At 39.9% G+C, this 14,181-nt stretch overlaps 1 protein-coding gene across 1 annotated transcript in view; it reads right to left on the bottom strand.

Annotated features, from left to right (window-relative positions):
- Window positions 1-14,181, bottom strand: part of FANCI (Fanconi anemia complementation group I) — a 42,208-nt gene that overhangs the window by 23,700 nt on the left and 4,327 nt on the right. The window contains exons 3-15 of the mRNA XM_018571885.1: window positions 12,957-13,087; window positions 11,303-11,456; window positions 10,004-10,061; window positions 8,996-9,037; window positions 8,006-8,129; window positions 7,742-7,827; window positions 5,658-5,805; window positions 4,112-4,204; window positions 2,410-2,546; window positions 2,157-2,328; window positions 1,966-2,053; window positions 1,238-1,368; window positions 749-819 (exon numbers count right to left, since the gene is read on the bottom strand). Of these exons, the coding sequence (XP_018427387.1) occupies window positions 749-819; window positions 1,238-1,368; window positions 1,966-2,053; window positions 2,157-2,328; window positions 2,410-2,546; window positions 4,112-4,204; window positions 5,658-5,805; window positions 7,742-7,827; window positions 8,006-8,129; window positions 8,996-9,037; window positions 10,004-10,061; window positions 11,303-11,456; window positions 12,957-13,087 (1,435 nt within the window). The remainder of the gene's footprint in view (window positions 1-748; window positions 820-1,237; window positions 1,369-1,965; window positions 2,054-2,156; window positions 2,329-2,409; window positions 2,547-4,111; window positions 4,205-5,657; window positions 5,806-7,741; window positions 7,828-8,005; window positions 8,130-8,995; window positions 9,038-10,003; window positions 10,062-11,302; window positions 11,457-12,956; window positions 13,088-14,181) is intronic.

The following is a 14,181-nucleotide window of genomic DNA, read 5'->3' as shown; positions in this document are numbered from 1 at the left end:
CAGTAAAGTGCTTAGCTGGAAAATTAATGTCACATATATATGTGTGTGTGTGTGTGTGTGTGTGTGTGTGTATGTATATATATATATACACTAATATATATACACACACACACATACATACACAAAAATAAATTAAATATTTCTCTATTGAATTTATACAAGTTCTATCCCTCTCCTAATAACATTATCGATCTATAAATTTGTGAGCTTGCTTACTGAAGATGTCCATAGGATGTACTTCCTCAATGCGCCGACAATGTCACCCAACACTAATGAATATGCAGTTCCTTGTGGCACAACTTCTGAACAATTTATTATCATTGCTTGCTGAAAGCAATGCATGATGAGATATATAGTTTAAAAAAAAAAAAAAATTGCATCACATCAATCAGAAGGTAAAGAGATGCAAAGCACACTGGGAATCCAGGAAGTTGATACTGAAAGTGATGGTCAGCACTCACTATATAAAACAGGATTTTTTCAAGTAAGCTTTGATTGTATTATTAAAATCAACTCTAGTATGTATTCATATTAGAATGCTGATGTTATAACAGGAAAGTATATGCTGTGACTTTAAAGCCACATCAAGGTTCCAGCATGGAGAACTACACTCTATGGTCACAAAGTAGCTCATTATTTACAAAGATTAATCCTATACAATGAGACATTTATCTATGAACTAAATTAAATACCAATGAGCAGATTTCTACACCACACATTTAAAAAAAAATCAGTAATAAAAGCTTACCTACAAAACATTGCCTTCCTTAGAACAAGGATGATACAATCCCTCACAGATACATTTATCTTAAAGATAGGCTGTAACGGCAGAATATAAACGGAGGTTAGTACTCACAGACTATACAAGTAGATGGTGAATGCCCATAATATGTCCATCCAAAACTTTTTTCTTTTTTTGGAAGGGGGGGGGGGTGTTAGTTTTTTTTTTTTTTAATTTTTTTTTTTTTTTTGGAGGGGGGGGGGGGGTGTAGGCCGGATAGAGCAGGGCAGAGTTACAACCAGTCTGGTTTTTAATGCCAACAGGGGCTCTGTTAATGAGATTTATCCTCCCTTCCTGTCTTACAAACAACTAGCGAAAAGGGAAAGGTGGCCATGGGCAGTGGTTTTTGGATTTGTTGCACGGGAAGCAGTAAAGCAGGGAGAGGCTAGAACCTCTGGCTGTGTACTACCCCTGCCCAGTGCACTCTGCTTGTGGTACATATTAGAGTCTACCTACCTGCAAGGCATTGAGTAGGCCCAGCACTGTGGAGAAGGGCAGCTGGAACAAATGGTCAAAAGCGGCAGTCAGTTTGGAGGCCGAGTTCTGGAGAATGAGCGGCGTAGCGGATACAATATCAGACAGAAGATCTGCAAATCAATTTCAACATATTTTAATATGCCCTGCATGTTATAGTAATAGATTGCAACGCACATTTACAAAATTCCCTATCAGACTATTAGCATGGCAATTAAGAGGCAAGCACATCATTAACAATAGCAAGGACTGATACACACACACACACACACACACACACTTTGTGAAAGGTAAATTTTAAAAAATGTATATACAAAAGTAAATAAATATCAGAACTTCCCACGACTTGCTCATAAAGGCTTTGCACTTACACATGATAAGCATAAGTACACAGCTACATACTGAAGTATTTAACCCTTCTACAATATACTAACCACTTGCACCATTTGATATTTGACTACCGTGTCATTTAACAAAACTTAAAGTGAGCTTGTAATTGGCCTATTTATGTCAAAGAGGTTCACTTAATAAACTTGCCCCACACTACCCCCACGGCAAACGTAAACTCATATAATCGAGAATAATATACTGTCAAGGTGAACAACAGAACTACGCTTATATTATAAATCTGTTTACAATGATTGGAAACAAGAGCTTTTATCCTTAAAGTACAATTAAGAAAATCAAATATGATCAGTGTGTTTTATTACCTATGAAATGGCTTGTCGGAGATGTGGCTTTTGTAATAACTCGATTCAAAACTTGCTCCAAAATCACATTCCTTATTGCTTCATGAACCTAACAGGAAAATGTTGAATATAAAAGTTGTAAAGTAGGTGGCTAAAGAAATGCGTGCGCTTCATACTTAAGTGTGAACAATCGTGTGCGAAGACAATTTTACCTTAAAGGCCTCTAGTAAAATCTTTGATCCCAGCTGACTGGCCTGTTGACTTGGTGATCCAGCAGATGTCTCCAAGATTTTTGCTCCTGGAATGGCTTTAGGGCCACAAGAATCCATTAAGAGAAACCCAAGCTCCACCAATCCCTGGGTGACATGGTCCCAACCAAAAACACTGAGGAGGTAAAAAGGTAATATAATGGAGGTAACACAAACAGATCTGTGATCACATGGAGAGAGAAAAGTACCAACCTACCTGTTTTTCACAATTTCCAGCAGCATAGAGGAGACACATGTTGGTTGTGGTACTAAATCTTGGAGAAACTTGGAACCTTGCTGAAACTGGAGGTCCTTAAATCCTTTTAAAATAATAGTTTTCAGGAAATCAAAAACCTGTAAAATAAAACAAATAAAACTTACAAGTACTTGCTGATACAAAGTTAGAGGAAGCTAAATATGCATTTCCTATCGTACACAGGGATCGATTTATAAAAGAACATTGAATAGCTTTAGTCCAGGGAAACTACATGTACATTCGTTTTGTGTGAGTTGTGAGAATGCGACAAAAATGAATGTTCTTGCGGTCCCTGCAGGTCAAATGTTCTTCAGAAGGCTCATTCATACAGAACTTTACTATGGCCATTAGATGGATCTGAGGTTCATAGAAAATAAATACATGTTAGTAAGGAGACAAAATGTTACAATTCAAGAGACCACTGGAGAGAATACGCATATAAATGTGACCATTACTACCCCCTAGTATCAATGGTTACACTTATGCTCATTCCCTCCAGCAGTTTCTTGACTTGTATTATTGCCTCTCCATACTGACATGTATTTATTTCCTCCGACCCTCAGCGTCATCTAGTACCCATAATGCCGTATTTTCCCTATTCAATAACATTTGGCAAGAGAACAAATTAGACTAAAAACATTTGTTTTTGTCCCATTCACACAACAGAACAATTGTACGTGCAGTTTCAGTGGACGAATCTATGCAAATTGTTTTTTTTTTTTTAAAATAAATGGTGCTTCTTCTTTCACTGTCCAGAGGAGACCTATAAATGAAAGTGAAACTGCAGCATGTACAGAAAAATCAGGTCCTTTTTCACACCAGACAGGGCTGTGCAACTCTCAGAACTGGATGGACAGAAATACAAATCCCATCACAGCTAATACAGCTCCCATGCATGTATTTAATCTATGAGGGTTATTCACAAAAGGGTGAAGTTTGGCGAAGGCAGAAGTGAAAAATAGCAGATTTGGAAACATTCTCCAATTCAGCTCACTTTCCAGTTCAGCTATGTTGCCCTAGATTGTTCACTTCTGCCTTCTCCAAACTCTTCACCCTTTTGTGAAACAACCCTGTATGTATTTAGCTATTAGCCTAGAGTTCATGTTTTAATCAAGTTCTGTATTCTTAAAACAAAAAAACTAACTAACTGAAAGAAAGAGGGGCAGCCATTCACACTGTATTGTACTACATAGTCTAAAACAGGGAGCTTGTAGAGAGGAGAACAGAGCATAGTGATGACCTTATCAATGTGATTTCATTGCCCATTCAGAGGTAAAGCAATGACCTTCAGTAGGCTATATTGCCAAACTGCAATGTAGTCTGCAGCCTGGAAGTAAATACTGCACAGAAATACAAGTTCTTTGTCAATAAAAACCCATACATACATACATACATACTGTACATAGCTTGATAGAGATGTCGCCAGCACACCAAATTAACGTTGAAATCGAAAAACGTCCTTTTATTTACAAATGTTATCACTCAGACAAGTGTCTTCAGGGCCACGCAGGGTCCCTTCATCACGCTCAGAAATGACACACACACACTGTGTTCAGCACTGAGCTGTAGTTCAGTCATAAAAGCTGGAAATTCCTCCGTGTAAAAAGTGGTAGCCTACACAACACGTAATTTGGGAAATGTGGGCTAAAATAACAATTCCTACCTGCTTTTCAAACCTATGTATTCTTGACACCGACAAGAGGAGAGCGACACTAAAGGGGCATAAAAATTTGTTGGTGTCCCCCTGCTGTGCAGTCTGTTATAAAATAAAGCAAGAGACGGGTGAGACAACGGCTGTATCATGCATTTATATAAAAAGGCATTACATTCATTTAATGCAAATTACAGTCCAAAATACATTCTGAAAACAGAAAGCCTTTTCACCAACAGTTTATGCTGTACTATAAATCTCACAGTCTGTGGGCATTCTGAATGCACTGTCAGGATATAAATATGGAAGCTGCCATTGCTGGCTATACTTGAAATAGAAAGCTCCAGGGCTGGCATCCTTATTCTATAGGCTATGTAATGTATAGATCAGATGTCTCCACTCTTTATATGAACATACTTCACATCAATGTCTCTAATCGTACATTGACACCCGTGCATGCGCAGCTCATTGTTTAATCCGGCATATGTAAAATGCTGGGAGGAAGTGACGAGATAAATTAACTCATGTGCGCATGTGTGGGAATCATCGTAGAAAATAGTAAGTCCCTCTGCACTGCTCACAGCACTCCTGGCCCAAGTACTTGTAGTGGTGCTCGCAGTGACAATCACGGATGGCAACGTGCAACAAACTGTGGAAAGCAGAAATCACCAGCACTCAGTAAATATCTTTGATGTCCATTTAATCTGGTGATTTCTGCTTTCCACTGTGTGGGAATCATGACATCTCAGACTTCACCATCAAGGTGGCCGAAGACTCCTGAACCCAAAAAGAAAGAACAAAATGGAAGTGCCATCGATGGAACAACCGGGGAGACTATGGTTGTATCTGGACGGAGGCAAGTGTGCCATTAAAAGGAGAACTATGGGGTCAGGGCTTTTCCCCATATTTCTCCTTAGGGTAACGGGAGGACACAAACTAACGTCCTCCCGTTACCCTAAGCTCAGTGTACCGCGAGCTACCGCGAGCTGAGACGCCGCAGCCGGAGCGGATCCTGACATCGATGTCGAGATCCGCCCAGCTGTGTGAGTGACAGCTGGCTCTGCCTATCTAGAGGCAGAGCCAGCTGTACCCGCCCACTCCCCCATCCGTTCCGCCAGTCAGCGATGGCGGATCGGAGCGGGCAGGGGGATATCTAGCCCCTCCAGTGTCACGGCAGAGAGCCGTGACAGGATCGAGAGGTGAGCGAACGCCGGTATATGTTCGCTCACCTCCCGATCTACTGAGCCGACCTGTGACAGTCTCATTGTCACAGGTCGGCTAGAACTATGAGGTGAGTGAAAAGCACTCACCTCATAGTTCTCCTTTTAGGTGCTAATATGCTTTGCATGCTTACACATTATGGTAAAAGATCCTGTGAGGCAGAAAACTTTACTTCCATTTTAAAACATAGATATGAATGGCAGCACCTTTAATGGGAGCTTCTAAACATGAAGCAGAGCCTTAGTGGATCCATATAGATAACTGATCATGTTTCCATCTACTGTGTATATGGTCTTACAAAAGGACAGCCAGATGATTGTTCCTCTTTAAGCTTTACCCTTTTCTGAAAAAGTAACAATACCTTAACTAGCTCTCTCCCCAGGTCCTGGTCAAATTTAATAGCAAAGACAATGTGCAAGATGATGGTGCCCTCTACTTGACGAAGCTGTTCCTTTGGGATAGTGGAGTCTTCCAGCTCTAATGAGCTAAAAAGAAATTGCAAAAACAATTTTCATTCAGAACTGCATGTAATGGAAGGAGAATATACTGTGTTACATTTCTTCAATTGGTGTGAAAGAAAATGTACTTAATTCAGCCTAAGCTGTTAGAACTGTGGGTCTAACACATGCAGAAATGATAAGCATCAGGCAGTAACAGCTATGGCACGCTGTAAATGCAGTCACCTTATGATGGTTACTTACCGGAAAGTGGCCTTAAAGTTGTATTAAACTCTCAAACTTTTATTCAATAATGAACCCAGAGCAAACAAATATATATTGCCCAGCAAAGCATTTATTTTTATTACAGAGCACTTACAGTTTTCATGTTTCTGAACATCGGGTTACAAGTCTCTCAGCTTCCCTGAACTTCCTGTCCAGTACAAGACGACAAGAGAGAGCACAATCTCCAGCAACTGTTCATCTACTAGCTTGTAGAAGGGAGGAGAGGGGGCCAAGGGGAGGGAAATAGCTTGATTTGCTATGTCTGTGTGTTTGTGGAGACATATGCATAGCTTACTAGCGCACACAAGGGTGGCTCCATAGAACTCTGCTTGAGAAAAGGAGCCACCCTAAAGCAGGATATCGGGGCCAGTGCTCAGGGAACCAGCTGATTCTGCAGGAAACTAAACATTTTCAACATCAAGAAGCAGCATCCATTGCGAGCAATTTCATCAGCATTTAGAAAAGCTTAAAACCCTTATGACTTTAATATCACTTTAAGGACCTACATGAACTGCATCCTATATTACCTTGACGACCAAAACACTGTGGTGCCGTTTATCTGAAATTCTTTCTCAGATTACCTGAACAGATCACATTTAAGACTTCTTTATTCTTACAGTCATTTGATATTAATGTATTAAAATCAGTAATTACCACAGCAATCCTAATGGAGGCTAATCTGATTGCTGAAACGATTTCTTGTGAGCAGTGCTCCAATTGGCTGCAGTTATCTCATGTCACCGGGTCTCCTTTATACAGTCCCACTCACTTTAAGTATATAACCAGAACAGCCGGATAACCCTTCTCTTCCCATTCACCCCTCTTATCAGAAGAAGCAGCAGAATATTTGGAAGACTAAGCCCATCCACTACTAGAAGGATACAGGTCAGGTTTAAGATTGCCTGTAGGTCATTAGTGGACCAATTGGGAAAGAGAAACGTACCAATATTTAGGACAAGGTAGGTATCAGTGGAGCACATGACTGCACAATATGACCTAATAAAGGACCTGTGTCTTTTGAGGCTGCTCTCTATCATTGGGAGTATCCACTGGATGGCAGAGATAATCCAAAGAAAAAAGTGCAAAAAAGAGTGAGAGCGCCACAAACATATGGATGGTCCAGTAAAAGGCAGCCAATGTGCTTTGGGGGGGTGGTGTCAACAAATCCCCCTTCAACAGAGCTGAGCTGTACAGGGAGAGCTCTGAAGTGCTGAAAACGCATTGGCTGTCTTTTTTACTGGACCATCCAAACATTTGCGGCACTCTCCCTAATTTGCACTTTTTTCTTTCAATATGTTGGACAGTTTTAGAGGCAAAAACTAGTTTGTAAATGCCTGTTGCATACGTGTACATGTACTATGTAATACTGTCTTCACTTGTGCATTTTTTTTTTTAAACAGGAAACTTGTCCATATTTACCAAAGAACAGACAATTAGACTGCACACAAGAGGCATAGCACACAGAACTGGATTGTGGACACTCATTATACAATACAGAGACAGACTAAGACTTGGAGCAAGGCTTCAACCAAAGTTTACTGAATATATAAACTGTGCTGCAGACAGAACATTCATGCCTGAGGAAAAATACATTGCGTTTTTGATGTATAAATTATCATGCTTATGACATAAATGGTGCATTATAAAAATGGAACACCAAGGTCAATGTATTAATAAAATGAAAGTATCATGTACTCACTCATCATTTCTGGCTTCTTGCATCACCTTCTGATCCAAATAATTAAAAACTGTTATAATTCCTTCCAGTATTGTCCTTTTACTCCCCTGCATTAACACAACAGCAAAACAAAAAATTATGCAACAATAAAAGTGTTTAAAAAAAATGAATATAAAAAGGGAAGATCACATAATCATACAGCGGTCACATTCTGGTAAAGCCGGCTATAATAACTATCCCCATGATACCTTTTTTTATATACTGAAAGCTACAGTATGGGATTACCTTGGCAGAAAGAAGCAGAAGCTGGTAAACCAAAGGGGGCATTTCTTGGAGGTCCAACTTGGATAACAGTCTTAATACTTTCTCCGCAACAAACTGCAACTCTTCTGTACTCAGCAATACATCTCTAAAAGAGAACACGTTAAATATAAGCAATGAAAACTAAAAGTGTGTGCAGGTTATTAGCAGGGACTGTGTCATGGAGTAAGGCCATTGGTAGTGTCCAATATGCAATTTGTGTGGTGAAAGTGTGACTGCAGACAAAGGAGTTTCTGGTAAGAAACCTGGAGGTGGTGTACTGGGAAGGGATACAGAGGGGGGAAAAAACAAAAAAACCTGTGTTCTGGAGAGGGGGGACCAGGAAGAGGTCAATATGCATAGCAGCAAAGAGCAAGTAGGACTTCGGAATGATATAACAGGATAGGATATAGAAGTGTGTGTAAAAACGTTTGACATTTCTGGGTCTCAAAAATCCACAGATAATGAGAAGGGCGGCATGTGTCGTTATGATAATTTACAAAGATTAATAACCACATATCCCCTTTGTAAATTTAATTTACAAAGATCTCTTTCCAACATGCACATCATTTCAAAAGGTTAACACATACCAGGCAACTGAAAGGATCTGAACACTGACTGCTTAAGGGCTAGTTCACACCAAGCGTGGAGCAGGTCCAGAGCAGAGCAGGTGCAGACCGGATCAAAACTGCGTCCAATGTATTCCTATGGTATTTTTAGCTCCAGTTCATATCGCAGCATGCAGATCCAGAGCAGGTAAAAAAACTGCAGCAGGCCCTATTTTACCTGCTCTGGATCTGCAAACGCATCAAAAATGCATGCAAATGCCTGGAACGCACTGAAAGCCCATGTTAAACTAAAAAAAAAAATTATTATTTTTTAGCCAAAAACACGTCTAAAAGACTAGTGTGCGTGTGCAGAAACCTGACCGGATCTGCTCTGCATTTGGTGTGAACAAGGCCTAAGTAATCTTACCTAAACATTGAAGTAAGGAAAATGACACATTTTGGGTCCCATCTGAAAAAGTAAACAAGAGACATGCGTTATCAATATAAATGCAAAACAAAACAGAAGACGTGTATCTAAACCTCTGTTTTTAACCTTAGCGGTGAGACAAGTTTTTTTGCATGCTGGCTGGTGAGTGTGCTGGGAAACTTTCTGCTATTAATATAAATGCATCTCCATAATTCTGAATATATATTGGGACTAAATTAAAGAAGCAGGATTTTTTTAATTAACCCTTGTAGTGGAGTTACCTCCGCACTGCACGAGTTAAGCGCTTATTTGTGTCTAGGTTAAACTCAGCCAAAGCTCCCAGCGCGATTCTTCTTAGACAGGTCCTTCCAACGTCTCTCCCCTTCCTCTGCAGCAGTCTAAGGTCCCGTAAATCATCAATGTCTATACACAGTGTATAGACTGGAGGACGCTGAAAATTATTCCAATACTGCAGGGAGGGGGAAGACAGGCTGGAGGGATTGCTGAAAGCTGGCTGGCTTGCTCGGAGCTTCGGGTGGGTATACTTTTATTTTAGCACCTAGACACAAACAAGCACTTTACTCTTGAAGCCTCAAAAGGTAGCATCACTGCAAGAGTTAAATAAAAAAAAATCATGGAGCTCTTTAATAAAAAAAAGTGTATACATTAAGAACTGACTCGATTTCTCCACAGCCATGTTGTCTCCAGTATGGGTTGGCATCTGATTGGCTATTACAGGCAGTCAGATATTATTGCCAACACATCATAAATGAGACCCTTTGAAAATGAACTGCTCCATGTGCTCCAGATTTACAGTAAGTCCACTAAATACATTTAGGTCAAAAATGTATAATCTTTGAAAAATGTAGCAACAGAATTTACCATGGGCAGTGATATAATTATGGAAAAATAGAGGACACGGCGGGGTGGAGGTACAATTCAACACAAATGGGCGCCTCATCTAACAAACATTAGTAACATGCAAACATGAACAAAAGCTACCCTTACCTGGTAGAACACAGACTATTGATAATCTGCTTCTTGCATTCCTCTCCTGTTAGTTCTCCTTATAAAAAAAAAAGTGTCATATAAATTAGTCAGGATGGAAAAAAAAAATCAGGAATTTGTTGAGTATTCTGCACAACCCCGGAGATGTACTTAAACTGAATGAGTTATTCCCCACAATGCAGAACACCCTTTGTACATATACAATTCTCCTGTATTAAGTAATATCCTTCTACTAAACAAGAACAGACAGTGTAATGTTTATTTTTCTGAAAAGAAATAGACACCGGCACTCCAATAGTAAATCGATTTAGTCTATTTATTGACGTACATCAAAAGCAAAATAACACACTTAGTGCTAAGTGTGTTATTTTGCTTTTGATGTACGTCAATAAATAGACGTAATCGATTTACTATTGGAGTGCCGGTGTCTATTTCTTTTCTGCATTACTTTGACGGTGGCCATCCGTCGACTACTGAGCACCCAGGATACTTTGTTGGACGTGCGGTCAGGAGTGCAATGGGTACATGGACTGTAATATGTTTATTTTTCCTTCACTTACTTTTCAGTAAGGACGAAGAGAAAAAAAAATACAGTAAGTGATTACAGTTTCATGATCGGAATCGATCTGTTAACAGTGTGTATACTCTTTTCAGAGTATTAAAGATGAACTCCCAGCTTATAAGTATCAGGCAGTATCAGGATATAAAACATAGAAAAATATTAAAATGTAGTTTAGTGGCCTTAAGTGTATGTAACCCAAATTCTATTTTGAATATGTTTGGCATCATGTGTCACCATCTATAGTTTTCTTAAGGAAATAGTTTTAAATGAATCTATGGCAAAGTTTATTACCCGGAGCACCTACTGGTGCATGCTGTCAATGATAAGCCACTGACTCGCAATTAGTAGCAGGGTGGTCAGCCTGCCATGTGTTGGCCCATTGGGCTGCCTCTCCCGTCTATCAGAAAGGCAACCCAACGGCCAACTAAGGCTACCTTCATAGCAGATATGTGCTGGTCTTTGATCCAGTAACTTATCTGGAACAATCATTTTCACTAGCCCTAACACTGGACCCTGTATGAGTAGCCACAATTTTGTAAAAATACCATTGAAATCTGACTACGCAATCTCCCTGAGATCTATCAGCAACCGTAGTAATAGAATGTGTAATAGAACGAATTGTTAAGGCAGGCCCTCACATTGCATTGGTTTGGTAAATCTAAATGAAATGTAATATGTATGGCAAGCAAAAGTCTCGGTACAATCAAACAGTTGGATAGAAACGTTTTATATGTTACCATTGCCATAGACTAAAGTTTCCTTTGACGAGAGAGCTTTAAGCACATTAGGGAACAGTTCCAAAGACTTCCCATTGGACATGCTTCCAGCTTTCACTGCTTCAACATACAAGTTAGCCAAATCAAGAAGGGATGCCCCGGGGAAGTGATGAACCTGAAAGAGGAAACAAACAAGGGATATAAACAAAATGGTGTGTATCTTTTTAGTGTGGTAACTATTTATACTGAATAAGGGAGAGCATTCCATTTTCATTGCAAGTACATTTGACGACTCCTTGTTCACACCATGTCCGGACCAGATACAGACAAGAACATTTTTGGCCACACCTGAAATGCATCTCAATGTATTCCTATGGTATTTCTGGGCTCTGTTATCACCAGAGCAGTCCGGTGCAGGGAAAAAAAAATAATAATACTGAAATCACTATTTTTTTTCTGGTCTGGAACGCACCAAAAACACATGTAAATGCATCAAAATGCATGCAAACGCACTGGACTGCACCTGAAAGCCTATTTTAAGCGAAATAAAACACAACTGGAACGCATCAAACACGCACTGCGTTTGCAGATCTGCTCCGGACATAGTGTGAACAAAATACTTGCAATGATTATGCTTCCTGCCATTCTGTTTTGAAGAAGAGGGCTTTACTTCTGTAGTCCTGTAATGTGAAAACTGCAAATCTTTTTCTAACTAAACTGTGTCAGATCCGAGAGCTACACAAAAATAAAGTGAGGTTATTTCATAGTTAGGTGTAAGTCTAGCTCTGCTTCATCCAAATCATATGGATATCTGCAATATAAACAATGCAATGAGCATGGACAGATGAACAGATGTTGGTATCAAATATAAAAGTCTAATATTTCCTCTAACAATGAGGTATTGCCAGATAATAAAGCCGAAGATTACAAAGCTATGTGTCCAACTTGAATGCAGCTGTTGTAAAGTTTGCTCCAGTCAGTTTAAAGTTGCCCACACACCTCTAGATTAGCTGCAGACTTTCTATGGTCAGATGGAAAAAGTGCAACAGATTCCTCCGTCTACGCTAAACTGTATGGATGGAGGAATCTCCCACTGGGCCAAGCTTCAGTATCTTGCTAGTCAGCCCAGCTGGCTGTCAAAATATCTGAACGATGCCTGCATCCAATCAGATTGTTCAGGTATTTTGACAGGCAGCAGGGCCGACTAGCAAGATACTGAAGATGGCCCAGGGAAAGATTCCTCCATCCACACAGTTTAGCGTAGATGGAGGAATGTGTTGCACGTTTTCCATCTGACCATAGAACGTCTGCAGATAATTGTAAGGTGTATGGCCAGCTTAAGATATAGAAACAGCAGATTGTGTGGTATGGGACTAGCAGAGTTGTTTAACAAAATAACCAGAAGGAAGTAGTGGGGGGGGGAGACGAAAAGGAACCAAAATGCCCTCTATTGGAACTGCCACAAAGTAGATGATGATGATGATGATGAAATAGAGAAATAGGCAGAAATAGTAACGAACAATGAATAACTGCATCCAAAAAAATTGAGAAAGGTCAAAGAAGAGGACACAACATAGCAGAATCCGGAATACTTTTTCAGTTACTATAGTAAGACAATTCTGTAACATTCGAACAAATCTGTATATTGGTAGAAATGAGAATATGATTTTTTCACCTCCAGCATCAAGAGCCCAACGATTTCTGAAGCCACTTCTCTCTGCAGATCTCCAGACTCAACCAGCTCTATGCAGTGCTTGTACACTGCTAACCTCCGGCGAACAGCAACATCCTCCGTACATGGAGACCCTGACATGATAAAACAATTACTGCTGGAACTGCAGACAGAATGAAGTCATGGTAAACTTTCCCCTTACCTCCAATGCTGAATAAGGGGATCTGATTCTAAAGAGTCTTCCTCCTCCTCCTCCTTTATACTGCAGAATCTCCAACAGAACTTTTGTCTGCATTGTGAATGTTAGGGTGGATCAACACTGTTGTGTTGAGGTAACAAGGAGATAAGTGCATGTCAGGTGCATTACCATTCATTCTGAGTGGCAGCTCAATATACACATATAGTAAAACCCAGCACCATCGTCAGCACAGAAATAAACGCTCTGTACGTTGTAGTGTAGAGCTGCAGCTAACGATTATTTTCAAAAATCGATTAGCCGATTATTGAGTTCGATTAATCGGTTAATCGGATTAAAAATAAAATAAATGTAAAAGTTGACAACTTTTTCAATAATCGATTATGTTGATTAGTTGTTGCAGCCCTATTGTAGTGTGCTGCTTTGTCAAATATAGAACGGTGCAATCAGAGGCGTAACTAGAACCTTCGGTGCAAGAAACCATTAAGGGCCCCCCCAGCCATGGCACCACATAGTTAACAGGAAGACTGCCGAGGTCCCCAACAAGCGCGGGACCTCAGGCAGCCGCTTGTTTAAAATCTTAGTGCCGGTGTTCTTTCGAGAACGCCGACCCGTATCTGCGCTTACATAGAGATTAACGAGGAAACCGGCATTTATTTACAAAGTATTCATTGGTAATGGTTAATTGTGACTGTTAATAATATACTGTCCATGGCAGGAAATTATGGATGGCAGTGAATAATGGATGGAATATTATTAATGGTCACAATTAACAATTTAAACTAAATACTTTGTGAATAAATCCCGTGAAAATGCCCAGTATTAACACTCTCTGTAGCCCTACTTAAAAATATAATGCATTGCTGGGACTTGTAGTCCTACATAGTTGGAGCTATTCTGCATTACTGTATAATCATCATACAGCAATGCAGAATACCAGCAGCTATGCGGGACTACAAGTCCCATCAATACATTATAATAAAAGTCAGCTATGCAGAATACCACCAGCATTGCGTTCAAGTGATGAAAAAT

This window comes from Nanorana parkeri, unplaced genomic scaffold (assembly GCF_000935625.1).
Source record: "Nanorana parkeri isolate BGI_ZX_2015 unplaced genomic scaffold, ASM93562v1 scaffold42, whole genome shotgun sequence".
Lineage (NCBI taxonomy): Eukaryota > Metazoa > Chordata > Amphibia > Anura > Dicroglossidae > Nanorana > Nanorana parkeri.
The sequence above is the reverse complement of the archived record's forward strand: the minus strand, read 5'-3'. Positions and strand labels throughout refer to the sequence as shown.